The sequence below is a fragment of the Dipodomys spectabilis genome, unplaced genomic scaffold (genome assembly GCF_019054845.1).
Source record: "Dipodomys spectabilis isolate Male_0828 unplaced genomic scaffold, ASM1905484v1 ptg000107l, whole genome shotgun sequence".
Taxonomy (NCBI): Eukaryota; Metazoa; Chordata; class Mammalia; order Rodentia; family Heteromyidae; genus Dipodomys; species Dipodomys spectabilis.
In genome coordinates, this window is record NW_024870784.1 from 2,456,298 (window position 1) to 2,480,029 (window position 23,732).

At 47.8% G+C, this 23,732-nt stretch overlaps 1 protein-coding gene across 1 annotated transcript in view; it reads right to left on the bottom strand.

Annotated features, from left to right (window-relative positions):
* The window catches only part of Rcan1 (regulator of calcineurin 1), a 79,955-nt gene extending 65,979 nt beyond the window's left edge, over positions 1 to 13,976 (bottom strand). The window contains exon 1 of the mRNA XM_042687320.1: positions 13,680 to 13,976. Coding sequence (XP_042543254.1) covers positions 13,680 to 13,922 — 243 coding nt within the window. The 5' untranslated portion in view covers positions 13,923 to 13,976. The remainder of the gene's footprint in view (positions 1 to 13,679) is intronic.
* Positions 13,977 to 23,732: the final 9,756 nt, after the last annotated feature.

A 23,732-nucleotide genomic window follows, 5' to 3' on the forward strand; every position in this document is an offset into this window, starting at 1 on the left:
AGGGTGGGGGGCTGGGTTCCTGGAGGGCTTCAGCACAGGAATACCCAGGAGAGGGTGGTTATGCCCAGTGCTGCACAGCATTGAGAACGAATGTTTGCCCATTTTACTCTGCGATCAGCTCAGTCCACCCTCATCTAGATATTAATAAAATCTGATGCCTAGTTTATAGAGCCTGGATGTCAGATGATATCCCCCTCTCACTTATTATGAAGAGTTCATTACAAGACAGTCTCGTAGGAGAAACCCGATCAGAGGCAAGCATCATAGCAAAGCACAGATGTTTTTAAAGTCAAACATGTGTTTTGACATAGTACTAACTGCCCTCACCTTCCTGCCACCAGCTGACAAAGCCCCTAACTGCCAGGAGAGGCTAGACGACTCCCACCAGCAGCAAGGCTCACCTTCTCCAAGCTGCTCAACACCCTGTCACAATAAGTAAGTGACAGAATCTTCCTGGACAAGATGGAGCTCTGTGGGCTGGGGTACTACCCTGAGTCACAACCTTCCATTTGGGGAAGTTGAAGGCTTTACACAAGACCAGCACATGTGCTACTTTTTCTGTCTAAGACTAGACCACACACATGCCTCGTGGGCAGGGGAGGGACACGAGGCATCCTGACTGGAACAAGGGTCTGGGCCTACCTCCCAGACAGCCTTCAGGAGACAGCTGTGGCCTCTTCATTACAAGGTGAGCCCAGTGGTTCTGTCTACTGCTACACAGAGCACAGGCACTAGGTTCACAGTAGGAAATGGGCTTAGTCAATAAACAAATAGAAACTGTCCAGAAAGTCCAGCCAGATCCCATCCCTGCCCTTGCAGAACAAGTGCTTGATCTAGAGGAGTGCACTACATCCCAGGTGGCCACTGCCTCAGACACACCTAGAAATTCATAGTGAACAGTGAAATCAATTGCTAGCGTTCGTGCTTTTTTTTAATCTTGGGGATGCAGGGTTTGGAGAAGGAACTGCATGCTTACCATCTTATTCAGCATATGGTCAAGTGCTGGTTCTGGAGCTTGAACTCAGGTCTTGGGAGCTGTCCCTTAGCTTTTTCATTGAAGGCTGGCACTCTATCTTTTGAATCACAGCTCCATTTCTGCCTTTTAGTGGTTAGTTGGAGATAAGAGTTTCATGGGCTTTCCTGCCCAGACTAGCTTCGAACCACAATCCTTAGATCTCAGCCTCCTAAGTATCCAGGATTAAACGTGTGAGCCACAGGCACCTGGCTCAAACAATTATTTTTAGAGTTGTTGCAAAACAGAAAGGGGTCAAAGTCCCCCGCTGACTGATGATATCAGAGGAATGTCTCTCCTGACCCATGGCTAGAAATCAGACTTTATAAACCAGGTTGAGTGGGTGATGGATGTGGGCTGCTAGGCCACAGGAGAAAGCACTTGGGAAGAGAGAACAATCTTGAAGTCAGAGATGGGGTTGGAAACACCCAAGTATAGCTGGGCACTCACATTGACAATCCTAGCTGAGATCTGAGAATGGTGATTCAAAGCCGAACCAGGCAGGAAAGGCTGTGAGACTCTTATCTCCAATGAACCATGGAAAAAAGTGAGAAGTAGAACTGTGGCTTAAGTGGTAGTGAACTAGCCTTGAGCAAAAGAAGCTTAGGAATGGTGCCAGGCCCTGAGTTCAAGCTCCAGGACTGGTACATGCATGCACATGCACAGACAATTAACAAGAAAAACTGGGATATTCAGGGAAGAAGCTGGAGAGGTGCCTGGAACACTATGTCCACACACATCTGTGTCTCTACATGCGTGAAGACACACCTGCAAAAACCACAGAAGCCACCTCTAAGACAGGTTGGGAGAAGATAATGGAGGGTTTTTAGAAAGTGCTTGTACTCTTTTCTCTTCATGACTACTATCATTATTAATACCTCTCTCCAAATGCAAGAGCAATGTAAATAGATAATCCATAACTGGTGCTCAGTAGGTGGCGCTTGTGAGCAGTGCTCCAGTGCTCCATCTCCAATGCCATTATGTGGTCTTCGTCAGCACAGAGCAGACCTAAGACAGCTGGTGAGTAGGTATTTGCGCAAGTCAAGCTCCCAGGCGCTCTGCTCTCTTGCTACAGTGATAGATAAATGAGGAGTTGTCCTCAATGGGCCACACTGAGTCTAGATGACACCATGCTAAAGTCCCTCCCTGCGCTCTTCAGGCTCCCCTGGGGCCTTTCCATAGCATTGACTTGGGACAGACTTGGGTAGCTGGCTGCTGCAGGAATAAGCATCAAGTCTTTAAGACCTGGCTCATTTAATTAAAAGCACAGCAGGAATTAGTACTGTGTACTGAGCAGACTGCATGCGTTTTTATCATGGAACATCCTTTTCCTTAGCGTGGTCTGATGAGAACCCAGACAGCATCGGGAAATAAGAAGCATCCCAAGTTGGTGTGTCTGGCTAGGACCAGATATAGTAAAGAATGCCCAGCTGCCTTGAACCAGGGTGCTGGAGGCCGGCTGAGGAGGTATGGGGAGATACAACTGATAATGATGCATGTCTGAGAAAACCTGCTCATGTCTAGAAAGTCATTCTAAGAACAGAGAGAGAAGGGAGGGAGGAGAAGGAAAGAGAGAAAAAGAGGAAGAAAAGGAGGAGCAGGGGAAGAGACCAGGGAAAACCTAACAAACCTCATCCTTTACTTTTCAGTTATAAGACTTTATTGTGGGTTTTGGTGGTGGTGGTGGTGGTGGTGGAGGCTATGGTTCTGGGGTTTGAACTCAGGGCCTTGAGCTTGCTAAGCAAGCACTCTACAACTTGAGTTACTCCTTCAGCCCCCCCCCCTTTTTTTTTTGCACCACTTACCTTCCAGGGAGGATCTTGATTTATGTCAGGGCCAGCCTGAATTGCAAGCCTCCTATTTGTTCTTCCCTTTGTTAGTGGGACTGCAGGTGCCTGCCACTGCACCTGGCCACTGATTAGGATAGAATCTCATACACTTTAATGAGCAGACTAATCACGAATCAGAATCCCCCATCTCCACCTCTCAAGTAGCTAAGATCATAGGCCTGTACCACGATACCCCACCTTGAATATTTTCACATTAGCTAGGAAGCCTAAGGTTTCTTGCCATGGTCTACAACAACGATTTTATACTTTACAGCTCATGGGGCTTTTGTAGTCAGTGTTATTTGAGCTTTAGCTTTCAAAGCAGTGTTCAAGTTTTTTAGTATTTTCAACTTTACAGTATCATTTCACATTAAACACACTAATTTCATTCATTAATAAAGTCCCCATATACTATGGTGAATTTATGTCTTATTCTAGGCATTTGGGGAGTGCAACACACACACACACACACACACACACACAAACACACACACTATTGAGGTCACTTTAAAGCCATAGATCTCACTGACCTGAAACAATTTATGTAATTTCTGAAAGTGCTAAAGTTACACATGGGAAAATAGGCATACTAGCTAATGCACTCCAAAGAGCAGAGTTTTCATTTTTGTGATGCTTTTACTTCCACTGCTCCACAAATACTGAGGAAGTGCCTACAAGTGGCCCTGGGCACAGGATAAAGCAACACAGGCTCTATCATCATTCCAAGTAAATTAAACCTCTAGCTCCATCCAGACTTACTCTGAACCTGGAATCTTCTCAGCTCTTTGGACCAAACAACAATCCCAGGAGGTAGGAACTTGCCTGTCCCACTTTGCACACAAGGAGACCAAAGCAGAGTAGTTAGGTACTTCTCCCAAGTTACATTATTTAAAGATTGTTCTGCTCAGCCAAACTCAGTGCCTAGAATTCAAACCCAGTACTGCCTAAGTAAGAAGAGTGGGTATACACAGGTGTATGTCCCCACACCTTCACCATATTTCCACCCTCAGCAGAGCCAGGAAATTAGTAAGATTAATAATCAGCAGAAACAAACAAACTAACTTGTAAATGGGTGATCCTGACAACACAATCCCTGTGCTAATTAGAAGGGAAAACAAAGGAGGGATAGAAAATAATTAACAGGAAATAACTGAGCCAACAAAAACTAAATGGTGACCTGATATTAACCCTCAGGCAACACGTTCACTAGCCTTAAAATGAGATTCCTGATAAAGACCAAGTACATATTTTCCTGAGCAGTTCTGCCTCAGATGCTATCACAGAGGCTTGCTGCATTTTCTTCTGCAAAGGCGCCAGGGTCACTGTCCAGCATTCAAGCTTTCCACGCCCTGCTGACCTCATCCAATATTTAGTTTGATATCTACATCTTGGATTTAGCCATTCTACAAGAGGGATACTGATGCTAATGAACACTAAATCACTTTGCAACCATTTGCAGGCCAGTTCATGAACAGTCACACAGTGACATTTTTGCCAGGCAACCTATCTTTAGGGGCTGTAACGGAGTTTTCCAGACTGCTAGAGCAGCTCATTTGAGACCCACAGGTCAGGGTGTGTCAGAGAAGCTCAGATGTTTAAATCCCCTAAAACTTTGGATCTAGCCCATGACACCATGTCTACAGGGACTGAGCAGGGATAACTCTGACGTTACCTCAGGCAGGAGCTCCCGTGTGGGCGATCAGTTCCCTCTCTACAGTTCTGTCAACCTATCTACCAACATAAGTAACCTAGTTAGAACCTAATGCTGCAAAGCCTTCTCAGAAAAGCCCTATTACCTCTAAAATAAAGTGTTTTCATTAGTTCTTTTATGTGTTTGTGGAGAAGCTGGGGTCTCCAGCTGGATTCTATCCCCAGACAGGTCTCATGCATGCTAAACAAAGTTCACCCTGTCTTCTCTTCGTATTTCTTTATGTTGATCCTTTGAGTCATATTCCAAATAAGCTGCATCAAATCCAAGTATGTGGCAGAAAATTACACAAACTTATACAGAGGCATAGTTGAGTAGGAAAGTCTCCCGTTGAAGAAGTCTCCCTTTTCCGTGGACCTCACAGCCCACCAACAGACAGCGTCACCTGCTGCAGGGCAAAGCGCCATCACCTGGAGCCTCACTTACTGGCCTCGTCTTCTGCTCAAAGATGGAAGAGTATGCCTCAGATTCAGAGTTTAAATTATCAACTTATTCTCTGTGGCACAAGGTATGACTTCTCCCTTCCGGTCTGAAGTCACCACCTGTGTCTGATGCCTAAAAGAAAGTCTAAGTCAAGAGGGAGGACCCACTGCAGAACAGAAGGGAAGCTACTCCCCCTGGGGGTGACCACTGGTCTCTCAGGCTCTATCTGGGCAAAGCTTCCTCTGTCCCCTCCACTGGCCAGGAGACCTTTGGGCAGCCTCTGGGGAAGGTCGGCCTTCCCTAAGCATTTCCATTTCCATTTACTCTGGCTGGCTTTGACTCTTCATGGGTCCCTGGGACCTGTGTTCTGGGTTCTTTTGTGTTGAGTGGGAATGGAGAGGCCCTGATCCACTTAGACTAGAGTCCTTATAAAAGGAAAAAGCTCCTGTCTCCATGTGAGAAGTCAGCAGGAAGGTACCAGACTTCAGGCCAGGAAGAGGCCCTCATCAGACACCAGCCATGGTGCATCCCAATCTCAGATTTCTAGCCCTTAGAACTGAGAAAATAAATGTCAGCTGTCTAGCTGCCTGATCTGAGGTATCTTGTTATGGCAGTCCCAGATAACCAATATAGTGATGAAGGAAGACAAGCTATTGTTATGTGGAAGGGAAGGATCCAAGATTAGCGCTCTGAATTAAATAACATTTTTGTCTTCTAATTCTAAATCCAGGCCAACCTCAAATGCCTCTCTCTACGGTGTTAATTACGACTGCAGTGGGAATTTCATGCTGCACCCGCCGAAATTAGTAACAATAGGAAAAGTACTGAGCCTTTCCAGCCTCCAGAGGGTTTCATGTCTTGAGAAAGGTGGTTAGTGATCACTTCTGGTGCCTCAGGGACACTGGATCACAGCTGTACCCCTCTCGTGAGGCGTTTTAGATTACGTTGTGGAGGCCAAGACTGTATCCTTTCAGGTAGTAGAACCTAAGGAGAAAACAAACTAGACGAAACCGTAGTAAAAAGATTTTTTGTCACTGCTGAGGCAGGAACCTGGGGCCTCGTGCATTGTGGCTGACCGCCCCACCCCGATAAGCACTATGCATTAACTTGATGTTTATAAGGAAAAACACAGGTGGAACAAGCATCTCCAGGGCCTCGGCTTCGTGGCAGGCCGCTCCTCCAGGGGCTCCTGCACATCCTGTCGCTGTCCTACGAGCAGAGCACAGCCGAGGCGGGGGTATCAACCTGGGATTCAAGAATTCAGAGTGGTGGGCTGGGAAGGTGGCTCAGCGGTAGAGCGCTTGCCTTGCATGCCTGAGGCCCTGGGTTCGATTCCTCAGCACCACATAAGCAAAAAGAAAAAAGCCGGAAGTGGCGCTGTGGCTCAAGTGGTAGAGTGCTAGCCTTGAGCTGAAGAGCTGAGGGATAGCGCCCAGGCCCAAAGTTCAGGCAGGCTCCACGACGGGACCCAAAAAAAAGAATTCAGAGAGTGGGCTCTCTGCTTGGCCCGGAGGGAAGCCAGGTGCCATGCTATGAGCTACAGTCCATGGACAAGGAACTGAGAGAGGCCTCCAGATAGCTATCAAGACACCAATCTCTCCCTTGCCTTCCAGCGAGGCCATAGCAGACAGTTGATTGTGACCTTGGGAGACGCTGAGGCAGATCCCTATAAACACGGTCAGCTCTGCACCATGGACTAGTTTGTGCCCCTTATGCGTTGGGTCAGTTCCTTCCACACCAGAAGATAACAGACACGCTAACTGTACGGATGTCCAATCACTCTCACAGGCATTTATTTATGCAAGTCCCACTGGAAATCCCACTTCATAGGTGAAGAAACCAAGGCGTGGGTCAGTGAAATGCACCTCAGAGTCACCCTGCCCAGGGAGTGGCAAAGGGAAAATCAAATACTATGCTGGAATCCACTATTCCCCAAGGTATCTTCATGGACAGACTTCACAATTTCTATGATGACTGAAATTTAGACCAACAGGAAGTCAAGCCTTTTGCTGATGTCAAAGTTTACGTGCAGGTAATTCATATCTCCCTGATGTTGTATTTTGAAAATGCTCCTGTCTTTTCCCATAAAGGACAGATGAGGCATATAATGTTATATCCATTAGTGCTCAGAGAACAGGGCAGCAGCATCCACAGGTTGGGATGGTGATTAATATATTGACAAAGGCAAAATGGTCCTGCACAACTGAATTGTACTTCAAAAGCCTGGTACTCCCCTACAACCCTTGAAATGAGTCCTAATGGCGTTGTAGAGTACATACACCCAGCGGTCTATTGAATACACGCGCGCACACACACACACACACACACACACACAGAGGTGTGTACCATTACCACTGTTATAATAAGAGCATGCATTCACAGAAGTATGCAAACCAGCCCCGTACCAACAAGCACCAAGAAGAGTGGATTGTGTCATCTGATTATGTATTTTGAAAAGGAAAGAGACAAAGAACACAGCCTGAAATATAAACACAGGAAGCAACAGTCTCCCCTTTTGCTATTCTGCTCTCTTACAAAGCCTATTTTTCTGTTCCCTTATGTAATTGTCCTAAGGCTTAAAGAGTCTGTAGTTGCAGGCAAAGTAACATTTAGAGCTACGGAAGAAAAAATAAAATTGCTGGGGCCATGTATTGCATGGCAGACTGAGCTGAAAAAGGAATCAAACGCTTGTTAGAGAGTGGGGTGGTGATGAGGGACTTAAAAAACAACCTATGGATATAAAATCACTGGATTTATTTAAGAGTCAGAAAGTCTAAGCCAAACTTTGCACATATGTATCCAGTGAATCTTTTAAAAATTACATTCAGAACATGCTCCAGTAACTGAACTGTGCCACATTAAAGATCAGATCATGGAAGGAGGCCTTTTGATCCATAATTTAAGTCTGAGAACCACACACTTCACCCTCATCCTAGGATGAAACCTGGAAAAAGCCTAAAGCCACCTGGATTTCCCAACTACTGCTGTCTGCCTAGAATGTCACATTTTACAATATGCTACACACTGACCTCGATCAGGACCAGACCCGAACACAGTCAAGGATGTACATGCTCAGGAGCATAGCCATAACCAGCGTGCTACCTAGGATCCCAAAACAATCATCAAATTGCCTTTGAATAAGGTCTTGTCTATCAAGATATGTTTCTAAGAGGCCAGGTCTGAGGCTTGTCCTGGCTTACAGCCTACATAGGTGAAAGGAAAGGAAGCAGCCACTAGAATAAAGGTCCTGGTCAATTCCCAAAGGCTTAGGCTGTGAACCAAGAATCCCACTTCCAGACTTCAAGGTCATACAGCACTCCAGGAAAAGGAAGGGTCTCTAATCCCAAACCTCAATCTCCATTATAGACTCAGAAATCGAGATTGAGTTGCTAAACTAGAACTCAGTTATCAGTTCTTCCTTTATCTTTTCAAAACCATAGTGATAACAGTGTCGGGTAAGGCCGAACTGGGACCTTTATAGTATAGACTGCTTCTCAGTCTTGACCCACAGCCAGAATTCCAGTTCACTCTGGATTCCTGCCTGGGATTAGGCTTGGTCTGGAGTGGGAAGGCCATAGGAACTTCTCAAAGCTTCTCCGAGACTCTAATGTGTGGCTAAGGCTGCACTCCACTCCACCTGCTCAGGGGTCACCACTAACAGGAAGAATTTAAGGTCCTTATTTAAGATGCTCTCATTCCGACCGCTGGCACTGTGTGTGCCCCTACTGGGGTTTGAACTCACTAGGCTTTTTCCGCTCAAGGCTTTGCCCCTTAAGCCACAGTTCCACTCAGCTTTTTGCCAGTTAACTGGATTTCCCTGCCCAGGCTGGCTTTGAAGAGCTGCAATCTTCAGATCTCAGCCTACTGAGCAGTTAGGATTACAGGTTTGAGCCACCAGCAACTGACTCAGAACTCATGGAAATAGCTATTACCAATTTTAAGTGGTCATTTTTCTTTTAGAGAAAGTGAAAATGAGTGTATTCACTAGGGAAAAAAAACAGATTTTTGTATGATTTTCTGACTGGCCCTCAGGCAAGGCATTGTCAATCAAAATATATATATATGTATATATACATATATATTCCTGTGTTTCAGACAACCAAAAAAAGAACTTTTTTCCATTATTATAGAGAACTCTGGTACTTGGGAACACACAGAATATCATTTGAGAACTCTGAAATTTCTGGTTAGCTTGGTGACCCAACTAGAGAACCATTGCCAGCAATCCACACACAGATAATCACTGGGTCAAAGCCTTGCTTTGCCTTTCTAGTAGAAAAACAGTTCACACAAAGAGTAATGCACTGGACCATGTGAGGCAAATATCTGTACAAAGAGAAAATAATCTCATTTTAATAAAAGTTTTCGATCATTTGTAATAGTGTGAATCTAATGCAGCTTTGATTATTTTTAGATAAACATTTAATTAACATATTCTTTATAAATTATTTGCATTACTAATGATGCAGTTAAAAAAATCTCACCTATCATACTGAACTGTTAATAAATAGAGCTTCTCAAATGACTAGTCTTTTAGCTCAATTTCTTTCTTTCCTTTAAGACAAGGTTACAGAATCACACAAAATACACGGAAGGAGCTGCAGATACGTCTTTTCCCCAGAGCTATCTCTTCCCAGGGTAGCCCACACTGCCTTGCTAAGGCCCACAGGCTGGCGAAGCTAGACATCACCACCCAAAGGAGATGAAACCGCCTGGAGGAGGAGTGGCCTTTTAAATGTTAAGGTGCCAGGCCAAGGTTCACAAGCCAGATTGCCCCTTTTACAGGAAGGGTATTATATATAACTAAGAAATGGTCCCCTGGCCGGAAGGCCTACTGTGACCTCCCATGGTTTAAGCCCCCTGGTTGCCTTACTACAGTCAATATCCCTTGGGGACAGACTGGCTCCTTAGGTCCCTACAGGATCCGATAAATGGATGATCAGCACACAAAGCTTCCCACCCCATTCTGAAACTGCTGAGGCTCAGGATGGGCAGAGAGCGGTTCAAGTGGATGCTCCGTCCTTTTCTCTCCTCAGAGCACTAACCTTAGGATCTCTTCCAACAATGGCAACAGCTCCCAGTCCTGTCTCCCTGCTTCCTCTCCTGCTCACTCAGCTTTCTTCCCTATAAGCCAGGGGTGGGGAGCCTTTTTGCTGCCCATCCATCGGGCCAAATAAGGACCCAGGAATCATGTGGTATGTGATAGAACAGCCATATCCGCTTTTCATTGGCTGTTCAAGGCCCATCTGCTTGTATTAATAAGCCTGTATTTCCATCCCTTCCCAGTTGCTACCCAGCTCTGCAGCTAGAATAACATCTGAAGGTGCCATGGCTTCTATACCCACCATGACCCTTCCCTTGGCTGCTCCCTGATCCTAGCCAGCACCCCATCCAGCTCCTTCAACACCCCCGCGGGCTCCCAGGGGCCTTTGCCCCAGGTCATCCTTGCTTCAGAGCTTGGTTATTGCTAGTCCCTAAGCCCAGATCTCCCCAAGGAGCATCCTACCATCAATCAACCCCAACTGAGCTGTACAGAGGCCTTCCTGGGTCTTGATCTACAGAAGCTCCACACTGACTCCTCTCTGTGTGACACTAAGCATGCTGGGCCCAGACCCACGGCCTGCTTTTGACCCTGGATGGCTGGGACTACCTATGGACTCCCTTGCCTGGACTCTTCTGCATCCTGGATGCTTGCTCAGTTCTGCCAACAGAGCAGAGGCTCAGACACTTCTTCCCTGACCACCTTGGGCCTCTGAGTCCACATCATCCTTCAAGTCTAGAGCTCCTTCCAGGCCACCCAGCCCTGGGATTCCAGCATACTGCTTCCTCCCTTACTTCCAACCGCTAGCTATTGCTCAGGGCTGTGGTCTGAACATCCCATGTGGATTCCTTCAGGCCTGCCTCACTTCACTAGTTCTTCAGCCAAGCATTTCAAACCAGTTTGGTGGGTGACCCTGTTAGGATCTACCAGCCACCATCCAAGGCCCTCTCCATCACATTTTCCTGCTATGTATTCTTTATATTCTTATCACTGCCATCAGTTCCAATCTTAAGTCAAAATGATTAAAAACAAAAAGCAAAATAAAACCCTGCATCAGCACTGTGAACAGTCTTCTCTTGTCTTTATTTATATAGCATTTACATGGTGTAGACATAACCAGCCACCTAGAAGGGGTGTACATGTTTGTGTGTGTGCATGCTGGTACTGGGGCTTAAACTCAGAGACTTGTGATCTTGCTTGACTTTTTCACTCAAAGCTAGTACTCTACCACTTGTGCTATACCTCTACTACCAGCATTTTGCTGACAGTAAGAGTCTCTCAGGTTTGTCTGCCCAGGATGACTTCCAACCAGAATTCTCAGACCTCAGCCTCCTAACTAGCTAGGATAATAGGCATGAACCACCAACACCCAACTCTAGATGTAAATTAAAGTATACAGGAGGATGTGTCTGGTAGCACATGCAAATATCATACTACTTTAAGATCGTGTTAGTATGGAAGTGGTTTCTCAGAACCAACAATCCCTGAGGATACTAATGGTACACTGCCTCTGGAAGCACCTGCTCCCTTGCTTCTTTTCTGTGGTCCATCTGTTCCTCCCTCACTAGATCCCGAGATCTAGTGAGTGCATCAGTGTGAGTGTGAGGGCATCAGTGTGCGTGGATAAATGAATGAGTAAATGCCTGCCCGCTGTCCCCAAGAATCACTTTGTTCATGGGACCTTCTCGGACCATCTGATGTAAATCATCCATCTCCCTTCTTCCCTTCTGCGACCTCCACTCCCCAAGTTCCTCTAACACCATCAACTCCTAGTATATTTATAGTAGTATATTTATACTTTATTGCATCTTCCCTAACAAAAGTGCCAGCCCTGAAAGCAAAAATGCCTTCAGGGCTGGCACTTTTATATTTATTCTCTTCTGTATCCTTATTAAAATGAACAGCCCATGTTTATACAAAAGCAGGTTCCGGATGTCCCCAGCACCAGGATGAATGCAAAACCACGAGTTATTAGATACAGATACCCAAGTAGAGAAGTGCAGTCTGGCATGACTTTTCTTGCTTCAGAGAAAAACAACCTAGGACCCCTACGAAAGAGGTTAGCCCAGCAAGAAGAAAAGGACTTAGAAGATAAGAGAGACCCTGATAAGCGTTGCTCTAAAATCGTGTCCGAAGCTTAGGAGACCCTAGTAAATCCTTCCTGAAGGTAAACGGGCATATACAAATGATAACTAAGCCAGCACGTAGCTCCCTGCTCCACAGTGCGCAGCGCCTTCAACCACAGCTCACTGACAGCACACACGGACCCAGCGCCAAGCTCTCAACACACGGCTTTTCTTTTGGACAGCTGCACTCTCAATGGGGCAGCTCTCAAAGACAGGCTTCCTTCTGCAACGCCTACACCGTCCAATTTCTATTCTGCACAATAACTGGAGATTTGCAGTAAGTGCCTCCTCCCCGCGACATCATTGATTACTCATCTCTGTCCCCCCAACCTCCGAAGTGTCAAAATGGTGTAGATTTAGAGAGGGAGGGAGGGATCCATTCCCAGTGTACGAGATGTCCCCAGCGGTGGTGACAAGTCACCCCCTTCCAGGGAGCAAGATTGACTCCCGGCTAAATATCCTAAAGGCTTCAATAAATGCCACACACACACACACACACACACACACACACACACACACACGCACGCACCCGCACCCCATTCGACCCAAACTGGCCCACCACTGCAGAATTAAGAGCAACCGCCGATCCTCACCCAAACACCACACACTGGCTTTTCCTTCCCACCGTGCAGATTGAGAATGCAGAGCCGCCCTCGTCCTACTTAGGAACATTGAGTCACGCCGCCGGTCAACGGCTGCTTCCTCTTCCCTATGAATGGGGTGACCACAACGAGTGAAAAAGCAGGGCCAGGGGCTCAAGCCCCAGGAGCTCCCCGGCCGCTTCGGGGGGCTGAGAATGCATGCCCCGATAACTAGGACTCGGTCTCTCCCGGCCACCCCGTCCGAATGGACAAACGGGGCGCCCAGGTGCGGGCCCGCGGACGCTCAGGCGCGGGTCCCGGGGCCCCCCAGGAGCAGGTCAGGGGGCGTCCAGGCGCGGGTCAGGGGGCGCTCAGGCGCGGGTCTGGGGCGCCCAGGCGCGGGTCAGGGGGCCCTCAGGAGCGGGTCTGGGGGCGCTCAGGGCGCGGGTCCCGGGGGCGCCCAGGAGCGGGTCCGGGGGTGCTCAGGGCGCGGGTCCAGGCCGCCCAGGCGCGGGTCAGGGGGCGCCCAGGCGCGGGTCAGGGGGCGCCCAGGCGCGGGTCCGGGGGCGCCCAGGCGCGGGTTCCGGGGGCGCCCAGGCGCGGGTCCAGGCCGCCCAGGCGCGGGTCTGGGGCGCTCAGGGCGCGGGTCTGGGGCGCCCAGGGCGCGGGTCAGGGGGCGCCCAGGAGCAGGTCCGGGGGCGCCCAGGCGCGGGTCCCGGGGGCCCCCAGGAGCGGGTCCCGGGGCGCTCAGGACGCGGGTCCGGGGCGCCCAGGCGCGGAGGAGAACGGACGACGCTTGGGGGACGTGAAGGGGTCGCCGCCCCACCCCACCCACCCCGCCCACCCCGCCCGCCACCAAACCCCACCAGCTCGGCGACCCGCGACGACGACGACGACGACGACGACGCCGGGCAACAAGTGTCCGCCCTCCCCGACGGCCCCGACGCCGGCCCACTCACCCGGCACAGGCCGTCCACGAACACGCGCGGGTCCAGGTGGCAGGCGATGGTGGCGCTGGGCAGGTCCTGCAGGTCCACCTCCTCCATCTCGCAGTCGATGAAGCTCCAGTCGCCGCCGCCCTCCTCGGCCTCGGCCGTCCTCGGGAAGGGCGCGAAGGGCCGCAGCGTCACCCCGGGCCGCGCCCGCGTCTCGCCCGCCTCCGCCGCCACCCGAGCCCGGGCCCGGGCCACGCCGTCCTCCATCCCGGCCTGCGCTCTCTCGCTCGCTCACTCGCGCCCCGGCCGCTGCGCTCCCCCGCCGGCTCTCCCCTCCGCCGGCTCCCGGCGAACCCTCTCCAGATCGCACAGTGGCCGGCGGCGGCCGTCACCACGGCTGCGGGAGACGCGGCCTCCGTCGGTCTCGCCCAACTCCTTCCTGAGCGGGTGGGGCTCAGAAACCCGAGCGCCGCTCGGCCCGCCCAGCCCCCAGGCAGATTCAGCAGCGGTCCCTTTAAGAACGGCCCTCATTGGGTTATTCTGTCCCGCCCTTCCCGGACAGAACACCAATAAGAGAACAGGATTGGTCCCACGTGATCATTATTTTACCGCCCTAAACCTGAAGCCTCGGAGCGGCCATGTTTGTTAGGGGCAAAGGCCTCTAGCCAGTTCTGCTTTTCCTGACAGCTGGTGGTGTCTGCTGAAGGACACCAGACTGGGACCTGGGCCCCTGGAATGATAACTGAGGAGGCCGAGATTCTGTGGTTCCCATGGGGTGACTTGTAGAACACAAGGCCCAAGTTTAGGGGATTTAAGCTGGATCTATTTCTGTACAGCTCTGGGGACTGCAGGTGGTTGGTTACACGCTCAGCCTATTATCAAATATAGTCATAAATAGGGATTAAAAGAGGACAGGAGGGTATTCTTTCATGTTTCAGCCTATTAGTCATTCTATTGTCTAAAAACATATAATAAAAGTGATTTGTTTAAAATCACCAAACTATGTTCATTACAATAGAGGAGAGAACACATGGACCTTTGCCATTGGGAAGTTTATTATAGAGGAGAAATACTGGGTCTCATGAGTGTATTTCTCTTCCTACAAGAAGTGAAATTCCTTCATCATGAAAGACAAGTTTAAATGTCAGTTTTACTGTTAATTACTTGGGTAATTAACCTCGGTTAAACTTGAATGTCTGAGTTTCTTGTCTCAAAAAAAAAATGAGGTAGGTGGTAAATCTCTGGTGAGGGCTTTAGTACATGGTTTCTGTTTATGTACTCTGTTCTTTGGAAGATGCACAATTGGATCTGTATTGGACTCAGAAATAGGATCCCTTTTATTTAAAAGTGTGTTAGTTGGGGTTTTTCCAGCACCTTAATTGTCATGAAGGAGGGAGGAGTTTTTTATTTTGCTCAGTTTCAGAAGCTTAAGTTCATCATGACATGGAGGGCATCGTGAGTAGAGACATGAGGTTCATTCACTTCAAGGTGGCCAAGAAAGATAAAGACTAGGACCAGGGGAAGAAGAAGGTGAAGGAATGCCTGAGCTAGTGGACTCTCTCCTACTACCTCTTTTATTCCATCTGGGTCCCCAATCTATGGGATACAGCCACTGACATTCAGGATGAGTCTGTCCCCCTTAGGCCTCCTTAGAAAGGCCCTCACAGACATAGCCAGGACTATGATTTACTCATTTCCTAGGCAAATCTCGGTTGAGCCAAATTGAACCACGGTGTAACTGATGATTATAAGGTTTCGCTGAAACCACACCATTCAGGCAAAAAAGAATTTTTTGAGGGAGAGCATACAGCCAGCCAGGCCACAAGGCCACAAGAAATGGAGGCTAGTGGAGAGAGGAAGGGAAGGGAAGAAAGGAAAAAGGGGTGACTTCTGGTGGGATTGGAGTTAATGTTGGGAGAGGGTGGGGAGGAGGAATGGCCACAATGGATGCAGATGTGACCTCAGAGTCTGGGAACCTCCCACTATTGGAAGGATGCTGACTGGGGCAGTCCAGGATGTAGGAAAGGAGAGGTAACTTCCCCCAGGTGTGCTGATCACCTGGATAGCACAGGTGCTAGGTGGGGGCGTCTAGGGAAGGGGCCACATGTGCACCCAGGAAGAACAGTGGGATAGGGGCCATTTATCCCAGGCACACCTAACATTCCAGCCTTTTGATAGTTGGGGGGGGGTGCTGATTCTCTTTGGCTACTTCCTGCTGGCAAGGGGCATTGACATTATGGCTAGAAGGCAAGAGTTATTGTTTGGTCTGGTAGAAGGCAGCAGTGACTGTTCCTTGATGGTGAACACAGTACGTGTCTTTGAATGAAATCTAGAAGAAATCTTACAAAACAGGGGCTGAACAATAAGGAAAAATATTAGAGAGTAGCACACAAATGGCAGAAGGAAGGGTTCAGGCTAGTTCCTATCTGTGTTCCAGATTGGTGGAAAATATCCCTAGCTACTTCTGATATCTGGTGACTAGGTAGGGGAGGGGATAGTAGACGGTTAAGAATAAGCAGTCAGAGGCTGGGGCTGGATTGGAGTGGTACAGACCTGACAGGAGGCCTTGGTAGATGCCTGGATTATAGAGTATGTAGGGGAGACCCAGGAAACTGTCAAGGCTAACTGTCCTGAGTCTAAGACTCACTTTAAGTTCCTGTCCAGTTAGAAGACAGGCTCATTAACTATTTTCTTCTGATCTCCTGGCTCTGGGTAGTTTTAAAGGACAGGCACAAAGTAACTCCATTTAGTATGTGACACTATCCCTTCTTACTCTTCTCCATGATTCCTCGTTGCCAGCACTGGCTTTGTCCTGGGGGTCTAGTTGCTCATTCTGGAACGGCTTGTCCCAGTTGACATTTTTGCTCATTGGTCTGAGTCCTATTTCTGAGCTCTTTTGTTCAAGGTTAGTGTACTACCACTTGAGCCATGGCTCCATTTCTGGCATTTTTTTTAGTAGTTTATTGGAGATAAGAGTCTTATAGGGACTTTTCTGCCCAGGCTGGCTTTGAACTGCAATTGTCAGATCAAGTGAGCCTTTGTCAAAAACCCTTATTCCCAACTGAAGCAACAAGGAGATCAATAGAAATAATAACCAGAGCTACTTTGACCAACAAGTACTTGCCAAAGTTATTCCTCTGTGGGTCTGACTAAAAGCTGCAGAGGTTAAAAATCTGTAATGACAAAACTCAGTAGACAAGATGAGAGTTTTAAAATAGCAACTGCTTAACTGAGTAAAGCACTTTAGGATACTACTGAAGATCAAAACCATTATCTATTAGCTCTGTATCAAAGGTGGCTTACATACTTGGAAAACACATATGAAAAACTTGACAGGCTTTATAGTGCACAATTACTTTCATAGATGGACATAAAGAATAACATGCTGGGGCTGGGTAGTTGGCTCAGTGGTGGAGCGCTTGCCTCGCATGCATGAGGCTCTGGATTCAATTCCTCAAGCACCACATAAGCAGAAATAGCTGGAATTGGCACTGTGGCTCAAGTGGTAGAGCACTAACTAGCCTTGAGCTGAAGAGCTGAGGGACAGCGCCCAGGGCCAGTCAGAGTTCAGGCCCCATGACTGGCAAAAATAAAAAATAAAAAAGAATGACGTGCTTGCTTTACATCAATTTATTAATCTTGACCTTGTTGAAAACACAGCCAACTAGTTCCATACCAACATTACTCACAAGATCTATTTTATAAAACTTCCCATTTTCCTCTCTTTGGCCTGTTGAGCCAGTTACCAGAAAGCCTTTAAAACTTTTTTTTTTTTTTTTTTTTTTTTGTCGGTCATGGGGCTGGGGCTTGAACTCTGGGCTTGGGCGCTGTCCTTGCGCTCTTCAGCTCAAGGCGAGCACTCTACCGCTTGAGCCACAGCACCACTTCCAGTTTTCTAGTGGTTTATTGGAGATAAGAGTCTCACAGACTTTCCTGCCCAGGCTGGCTTTGAACTGTGATCCTCAGATCTCAGCCTCCTGAGTAGCTAGGATTACAGGCATGAGCCACTGGTGCCTAGCTTTTAAAAAAATTCTAGTAAAGAGACACATTAGGGGGTTGGAAATTTAGTTCATACAAATTGACCTTTGAACACTTGCTGGTCAAGTGGGGAGTCCCAGGAAAACCCACCACATGGCCAAGATGGCACACAAGAACAACAACAACAACAAGTCAGGATGGTAAGAAAACTTTGTGGAGCTTTATTAAGTAAGCAAGCAAGCAGACAAGCAGCAGACAAACAAACAATCAGAAAGGGCATACAGGAAGGTACCTTCAGGAGCGGCAGAGAGAGATACAGACAGTCTTAGCTAAAAGGATTTAAGCCAGGATGGCTAGCTTTAAGTGGGAGCCTAGAGGGCAGTCCCTGGGACCCCACCTTCATCTCAACTCTCAAGGGCACAAGTAGAGAGAGGAAGAGAAGTAGGGAAGGAGGGAGGGAGGGATTGAACTCCTACAAGACCGGGAAAGTTTCTAGAGGAGATGGCTTGGGAGGTTTATGAGAACAGAAGACAGACGGGTGGGTGAGCAGAAGTTTAAATGTACAGAACTTCTGGCCATTTACCATTACATTAGCAGAAAGTGGAAGGTGTTTTTAGTCCTTTAGGGAAAAGGACATCTAGAGAGCTTAGGAAGCACCCCCAAAGGAGTATCTTGACTTGGAAGAAAGGCAGGGAAGGAGTCTGGCAACCATGTGGAGGAAGAGGAGGAGGAGGAGGAGTTCCAGAGGACCTAGAAAGGCAGAGTCTGGTGAGTGTTAAGAGGTTTGGATGGAAGGTGACCCTGTTTAACCAAGCCTCTATTAGAATGAGGGTCGAATTCCTGATTCAGGCATTCCCAAAACAGGGAGTGACAGCCAAGGAGGTGTAGGAACCTTCTGGTGTGGTGCCACATGAAGAGGGACAGAGAGAGTCTCAGAGGGCTTGTAGGGTAGCACTCACCACATGTAGAGAGGAGGGGAGCCACAGTCGCTCAGCAGATGTGGAGAGGAGACAGTGTGGCAGCTGCGTGGCCAGCAATGGTGAGAAGTCCAAGGTGGGGTCTCTCTAGCCGTTGGCAGTTTGGTCCGAGGAGGGGTGGTCAAGGAGGAGGATGGCGGATTAACCCTCTGAGAAGGGGGTCCAGCGGCTCTGACTCTGTCCCCTCCTGGGTCTCGGCACCATTATGTTAGGTTTGGCTGAAAGGAAACAGCCACACGGTTCAGGCAGAAAAGAGTTTATTGGGGGAGAACAGACTGCCGGACCACATGAGAGAGAGGCGTGTGGAGAGAGGAAGGGAAGGGAAGAAGGGAGAGTGGGTGACTTCCGCTGGGATTGGGCTAATGTAGGGAGAGGGTAGGGAGGAGGAGTGGCCACGGTGGATGCAGACATGACCCTAGAGTCTGGGAGCCTCCCATGGTCCCAAGAAGGCTTGAGGGTCCAGGATGTAACCTCAGAGAAAGGGGAGGTCACTGCGCCCAGGTTTGCTGGTCACCTGGGTAACACAGGTACTGGGTGCGGGCTTCTAGCCAAGGGCCACGTGCGCACTCAGGATGAACAATGGAGAAAGGCCCATTTTCCCCAGGTATACCTAACAATGATAATAAACAGCATGCCCCACTGGCAGGCATATGCCCTGTGTAAGAAGGTTCTAGGGTTGGTATTACAATGATTGCGAGTCCCATGCAGCGATAATTCATAAAGTAGATGAGATGTGAGGATCTAGAGAAATTGGAAGCACTGTATCTTGCTGGTAGGAAGGTACAATTGTAGCTACTTTAGTAAGCAAAGGGTTAAGCTCCACAAAGAGTTAAATGTAGAGTTACCATATGACCCAGCCATTCCACTTCTAGGTATCTACCCCCAGAGAAATGAAACTATATGTCTGGGAATGTGGCTTAGTGGTAGAGTGCTTGCCTCGCATGCATGAAGCCCTGGGTTCCATACTGCATAGCAGAAAAGGCTGGAAGTAGCACTGTGGCTCAAATGGTAGAGTGCTAGCCTTAGGCAAAAGAAGCTCAGGGACAGTGCCCAGGCCCTGAGTTTAAGCCACAGGACTGGCAAAAAGAAGAAGAAGAAGAAGAAGAGGAGGAAGAGGAGGAGGAGGAGGAGGAGGAGGAGGAGGAGGAGGAGGAGGAGGAGGAGGAGGAGGAGGAGGAGGAGGAGGAGGAAGAAAGGAAGGAAGGAAGGAAGGAAGGAAGGAAGGAAGGAAGGAAGGAAGGAAGGAAAAGAGAGAGAAATGAAACTACATGTCCATACAAAAACCTATACACAAAAGCTTATAACATAATTGTACCTAATAGCCAAAAGGTGGAAACAGTCCAACTGTTCTATACCTGATGAATATCCATACATGAAATATTACCCATGTGAGTATCTCACCCAGGTGATGTATCTTGGAAATATATACTAAAAGTCATATATTATTCCATTGATAAGGAATGTCCAGAATAGGCGAGCCCACAGAGATAGAGTCGATACTTGGGTGCCAGGAAATGACTGCAAATGAAAAGAGCATCTCTTTTTGTGGGTATTGACAACCTCTTCCTCGGGGTAATGTTTGCACGACATTGAATGTACTAAAAAAATCACTGCATTGTACTTGAATGGGTGAATTTTGAACTAGACAATTATATCTCAATAAAACTAGTTAAAGAAACTAACAAACATGATAAAGGCCAAGGGAGACTGGATGAAATGCAGCGGCCTGTGTGACCTTGTAGAGTCTAAACCGGTGTAAACTGACGCCAGACAGTCTGAAAAGGGAAACAAAGGGGATGAGACACCAGGTTTGGAAAAACAACGCCCAGCCAACCAGTTGCTGGGTGGGTCTGTCCTTGGGGACAGTGTGCTCTTTCATTGTGGGCTTACTGTAAGGTAGCACAGAGTGAGTACTGAGGGAACCAGCGGGACAGAGAGCACTAGGGGGAAGAGATCCGCAGGAGAACCTCCCTCCCCTAGATGTGGCAGGGAAGGCCGACCTCCCTGTGCGGGGTGGGGGTAGGGGGCCCACTGGCTGAGTCTGCTGTTGGTTGAAAACAGCCGAGCAGGTTCACAACCTCAGACAAATAGCAAAGACACGTGACTGATGACCATTGGGATGCTGAGGCCATTGCTGGGACACAGACCAAACTGATTTCCACCTCTCCCTCTCCAGGTACAAAGCAAAGAGGGTGACATTCCTTACTTCACTAGCCAGCTCAGTTTCTCCAATTACAACACTGGGTTCTCCTAAATAGTATCATTCCAGCCAGGTGCTACCACTGCACGGTCTTTGAGCAGAGGGCTTTTCCATCCAGGTGCGGTGGCTTATGCCTGTAATCCTAGCCCCACAGGAGGCTGCCATCAGGAGGATCACAATTCTAGATCCTAAGGAAGGAAAGGAGCCAAGGATGGTAAAGAACTGCTCTCATTTTTTGTTTGTTTGTTTTCCTTTTTTTTTTCCTCCCCCAAATGAGGATAGAGTGCAAATTTTAATTAGAATATACAACCACTAACTATCCCTTTCTCTTCTTCAATTTCCTTTTTGTCAGCCATTGGAATTACCAAATATAAAAGGGAGGGGTATCTCAGAAAGGTACATGTGGTTAGTTTAGTTTCCAGCACCCACCTCTTACGTCTATTGCAGCTCAGTCATAAAAGAAAAAAAATGTGCCTATGAGAGATAAACCAGTGTATTCATTTTCCAGGTGAGGCGGTTTTACTCTCTCCTTCAGATGCTTTCTATGTTGTTCTGGAAATTCAACGGGGCTGTGTATCCTAGGCAATTGTGGAATGCTTATTAAATAAACCAAAGGCATTTCTGCATATTCTAAGAAATGATAGACATTTGAGACATTTATCCAACATGGAATGTAAATTGCTGGTTTTCTGAGTGTCTGCTTCTACATGGAATGAAGTATTTCAAATATTGCTCAAGCAAATAGGATCTCAAACTAATTCAGATTTTTAAAATTTTGTCACTGCATAGAAAGAAAACTAACATGCTATTTCATTGCTCTGCTTTTGATTTGTTTTGTCTTTGAGAAAGGGACTTCTTTCCCTTAGTTTCCACTCTTTTATTTTTAAAAACCCATTCTTTAAAAAAAAAACTATCTTTTTTTGGTGGTCTTCCGTACTTAGAAACATCATATACTCGGGAAAGCCGGTTAAAAGTATTGGAATTTGGTTAGTTTGTTTTCTCAAGTTTGGAAATAAAGTTCACTGATGAAATGTGAATACATTTCTCGTGTGTGTGTGTGTGTGTGTGTGTGTGTGTGTGCGTGTGGGTGTGTATGCATGCGCGTGTGTATGCGTGCGCGAGCATGTGTGTGTGTGCACACTGCTCCTCATGTTCTCACTTGGCTTTTTCACTCAGAGCTGTTTCTCTACACTTGAGCCACACCTTCACTTCTGGCTGTTTGCTGGTTAATTGGACACAAGGTTCTCCCAGGCTTTTTCTGCCCCAACTGGCTTTTCACCTTGATCCCCAAATCTCAGCCTCCTGAGTAGCTAGGATTACTAGCTAGCCACCAGCTCCTGGCTTTCCCAATGCTCTTGTAAGTGTGTGTGTGGGGGGGGGGGGGAGTGTTGTGTCTGTGTGTGCGCGTGTGTGTGTGTGTGTGTGTGTGTGTGTGTATGTGTGTGAATAGGATTCTCTTGGCTGTGAGAATAAGAGCCTCAAAAGTGAGTTTAAACAAGAAATGATTTGGTCTGGGAAGGTGGTTCAGTGGTAGAGCGCTTGTCTTGCATGCATGAGGCCCTGGGTTTGATTCCTCAGCACCACAGAGGCAGAAAAAGCCGGCAGTAGCACTGTGCTGAAGTGGTAGAGTGCTAGTCTTGAGCTGAAAACTTGGGGGACAGCGCCCAGGCCCTAAGTTCAGGCCCCATGACCAAAAAAAAAAAAAAAAATTAAATCAAGAGTATATGGCATCTCCTGGAAGTCAAAGCCTGGTTTTTGAGACTATCTGAGAGCCAGACCATCTCAGGCCATCTTGAGATTATCAGAGGGAGGGGCTGAGCATATAAACTAATGGGTGTCTCCTGAAAGTTAGCAGCCTACATGGTTTTTGGGGAGCTCTTATTGTTCAAAAGGCTTCCTTGATTTTTAGTTGAGACACTAGCCCCTGTACAGAATTACACACTCATGTGCAGTTCCAGCACTCAGATAAACAGGGCTGGGGCTCCTCTTCTGTCTCTTGGGAGTTTGCTCTGTGGATGGAAAGTGGGTAAGTTTCTGTGGATGGAAAGGTGATATAAATAGCTTCCTTTAGCTGTTAAGTCACTGCCAGCCACAGAAAAGTGGTTCAAAATAGGAAGATTAAAATTTGCTTGTTGATCTTGCTGGAGACTCCCTTTTCTACATAAGTTGTTGTTTTTATATTTTTATTTTTATTTTTTTTACAATGTGATAAGCAGACCTTTTTCAGTGATTCAGAAGGCAGAGATCTGAAGAATCATGGTTTGAGGCCAGCCTGGGCGGAAAGCCAGTGTGACACCCCATCTAACTGATCAAAAACCTAGTGTGGCTGGGCACACTGGCTCAAACCTGTAAATCTCAGGAGGCTGAGATCTGAGGATCACAGTTGAAAGCCAGTCCTCAGCAGGAATGTCTGTGAGACTCTGACCCCTACTAAACTATCAAAAAAACCAGAAGTGGAGCTGTTATTCAAGTGGTAGAGTGCTAGCCTTGAGCAAAAGAAGCTCAGGGACAGTGCCTAGGCCCTGAGTTCAAGCCCTAGGACTGGTTAAAAAAAAAGAAAAAAGAAATCTTGTATGGTAATGTGCACCTGTGATCCCAGTTACTTAAGGGGCAGATATAGGAGAATCTCAGTCCATGGCCAACCATAGCAAAAAATGCAAAACCCTAAAGCAAAAAGGAGCTAGGAGCCTGGCTCGAGTCCCTCACCAACTTCACACCCTGCACTCAAACCCATGTAGTGTAATAATAATTATTATTATTATGATAGGCTGGGAAGGTGGCTCAATGGTAAAGTGCTTGCCTTGCATGCATGATTCCTCAGCACCACATACAACAGAAAAAGCTGGAAGTGGTGCTGCGGCTCAAGTGGTAGAGCGCTAGCCTTGAGCTGAAGAGCTGAGGGACAGTGCCCAGGCCCAGAGT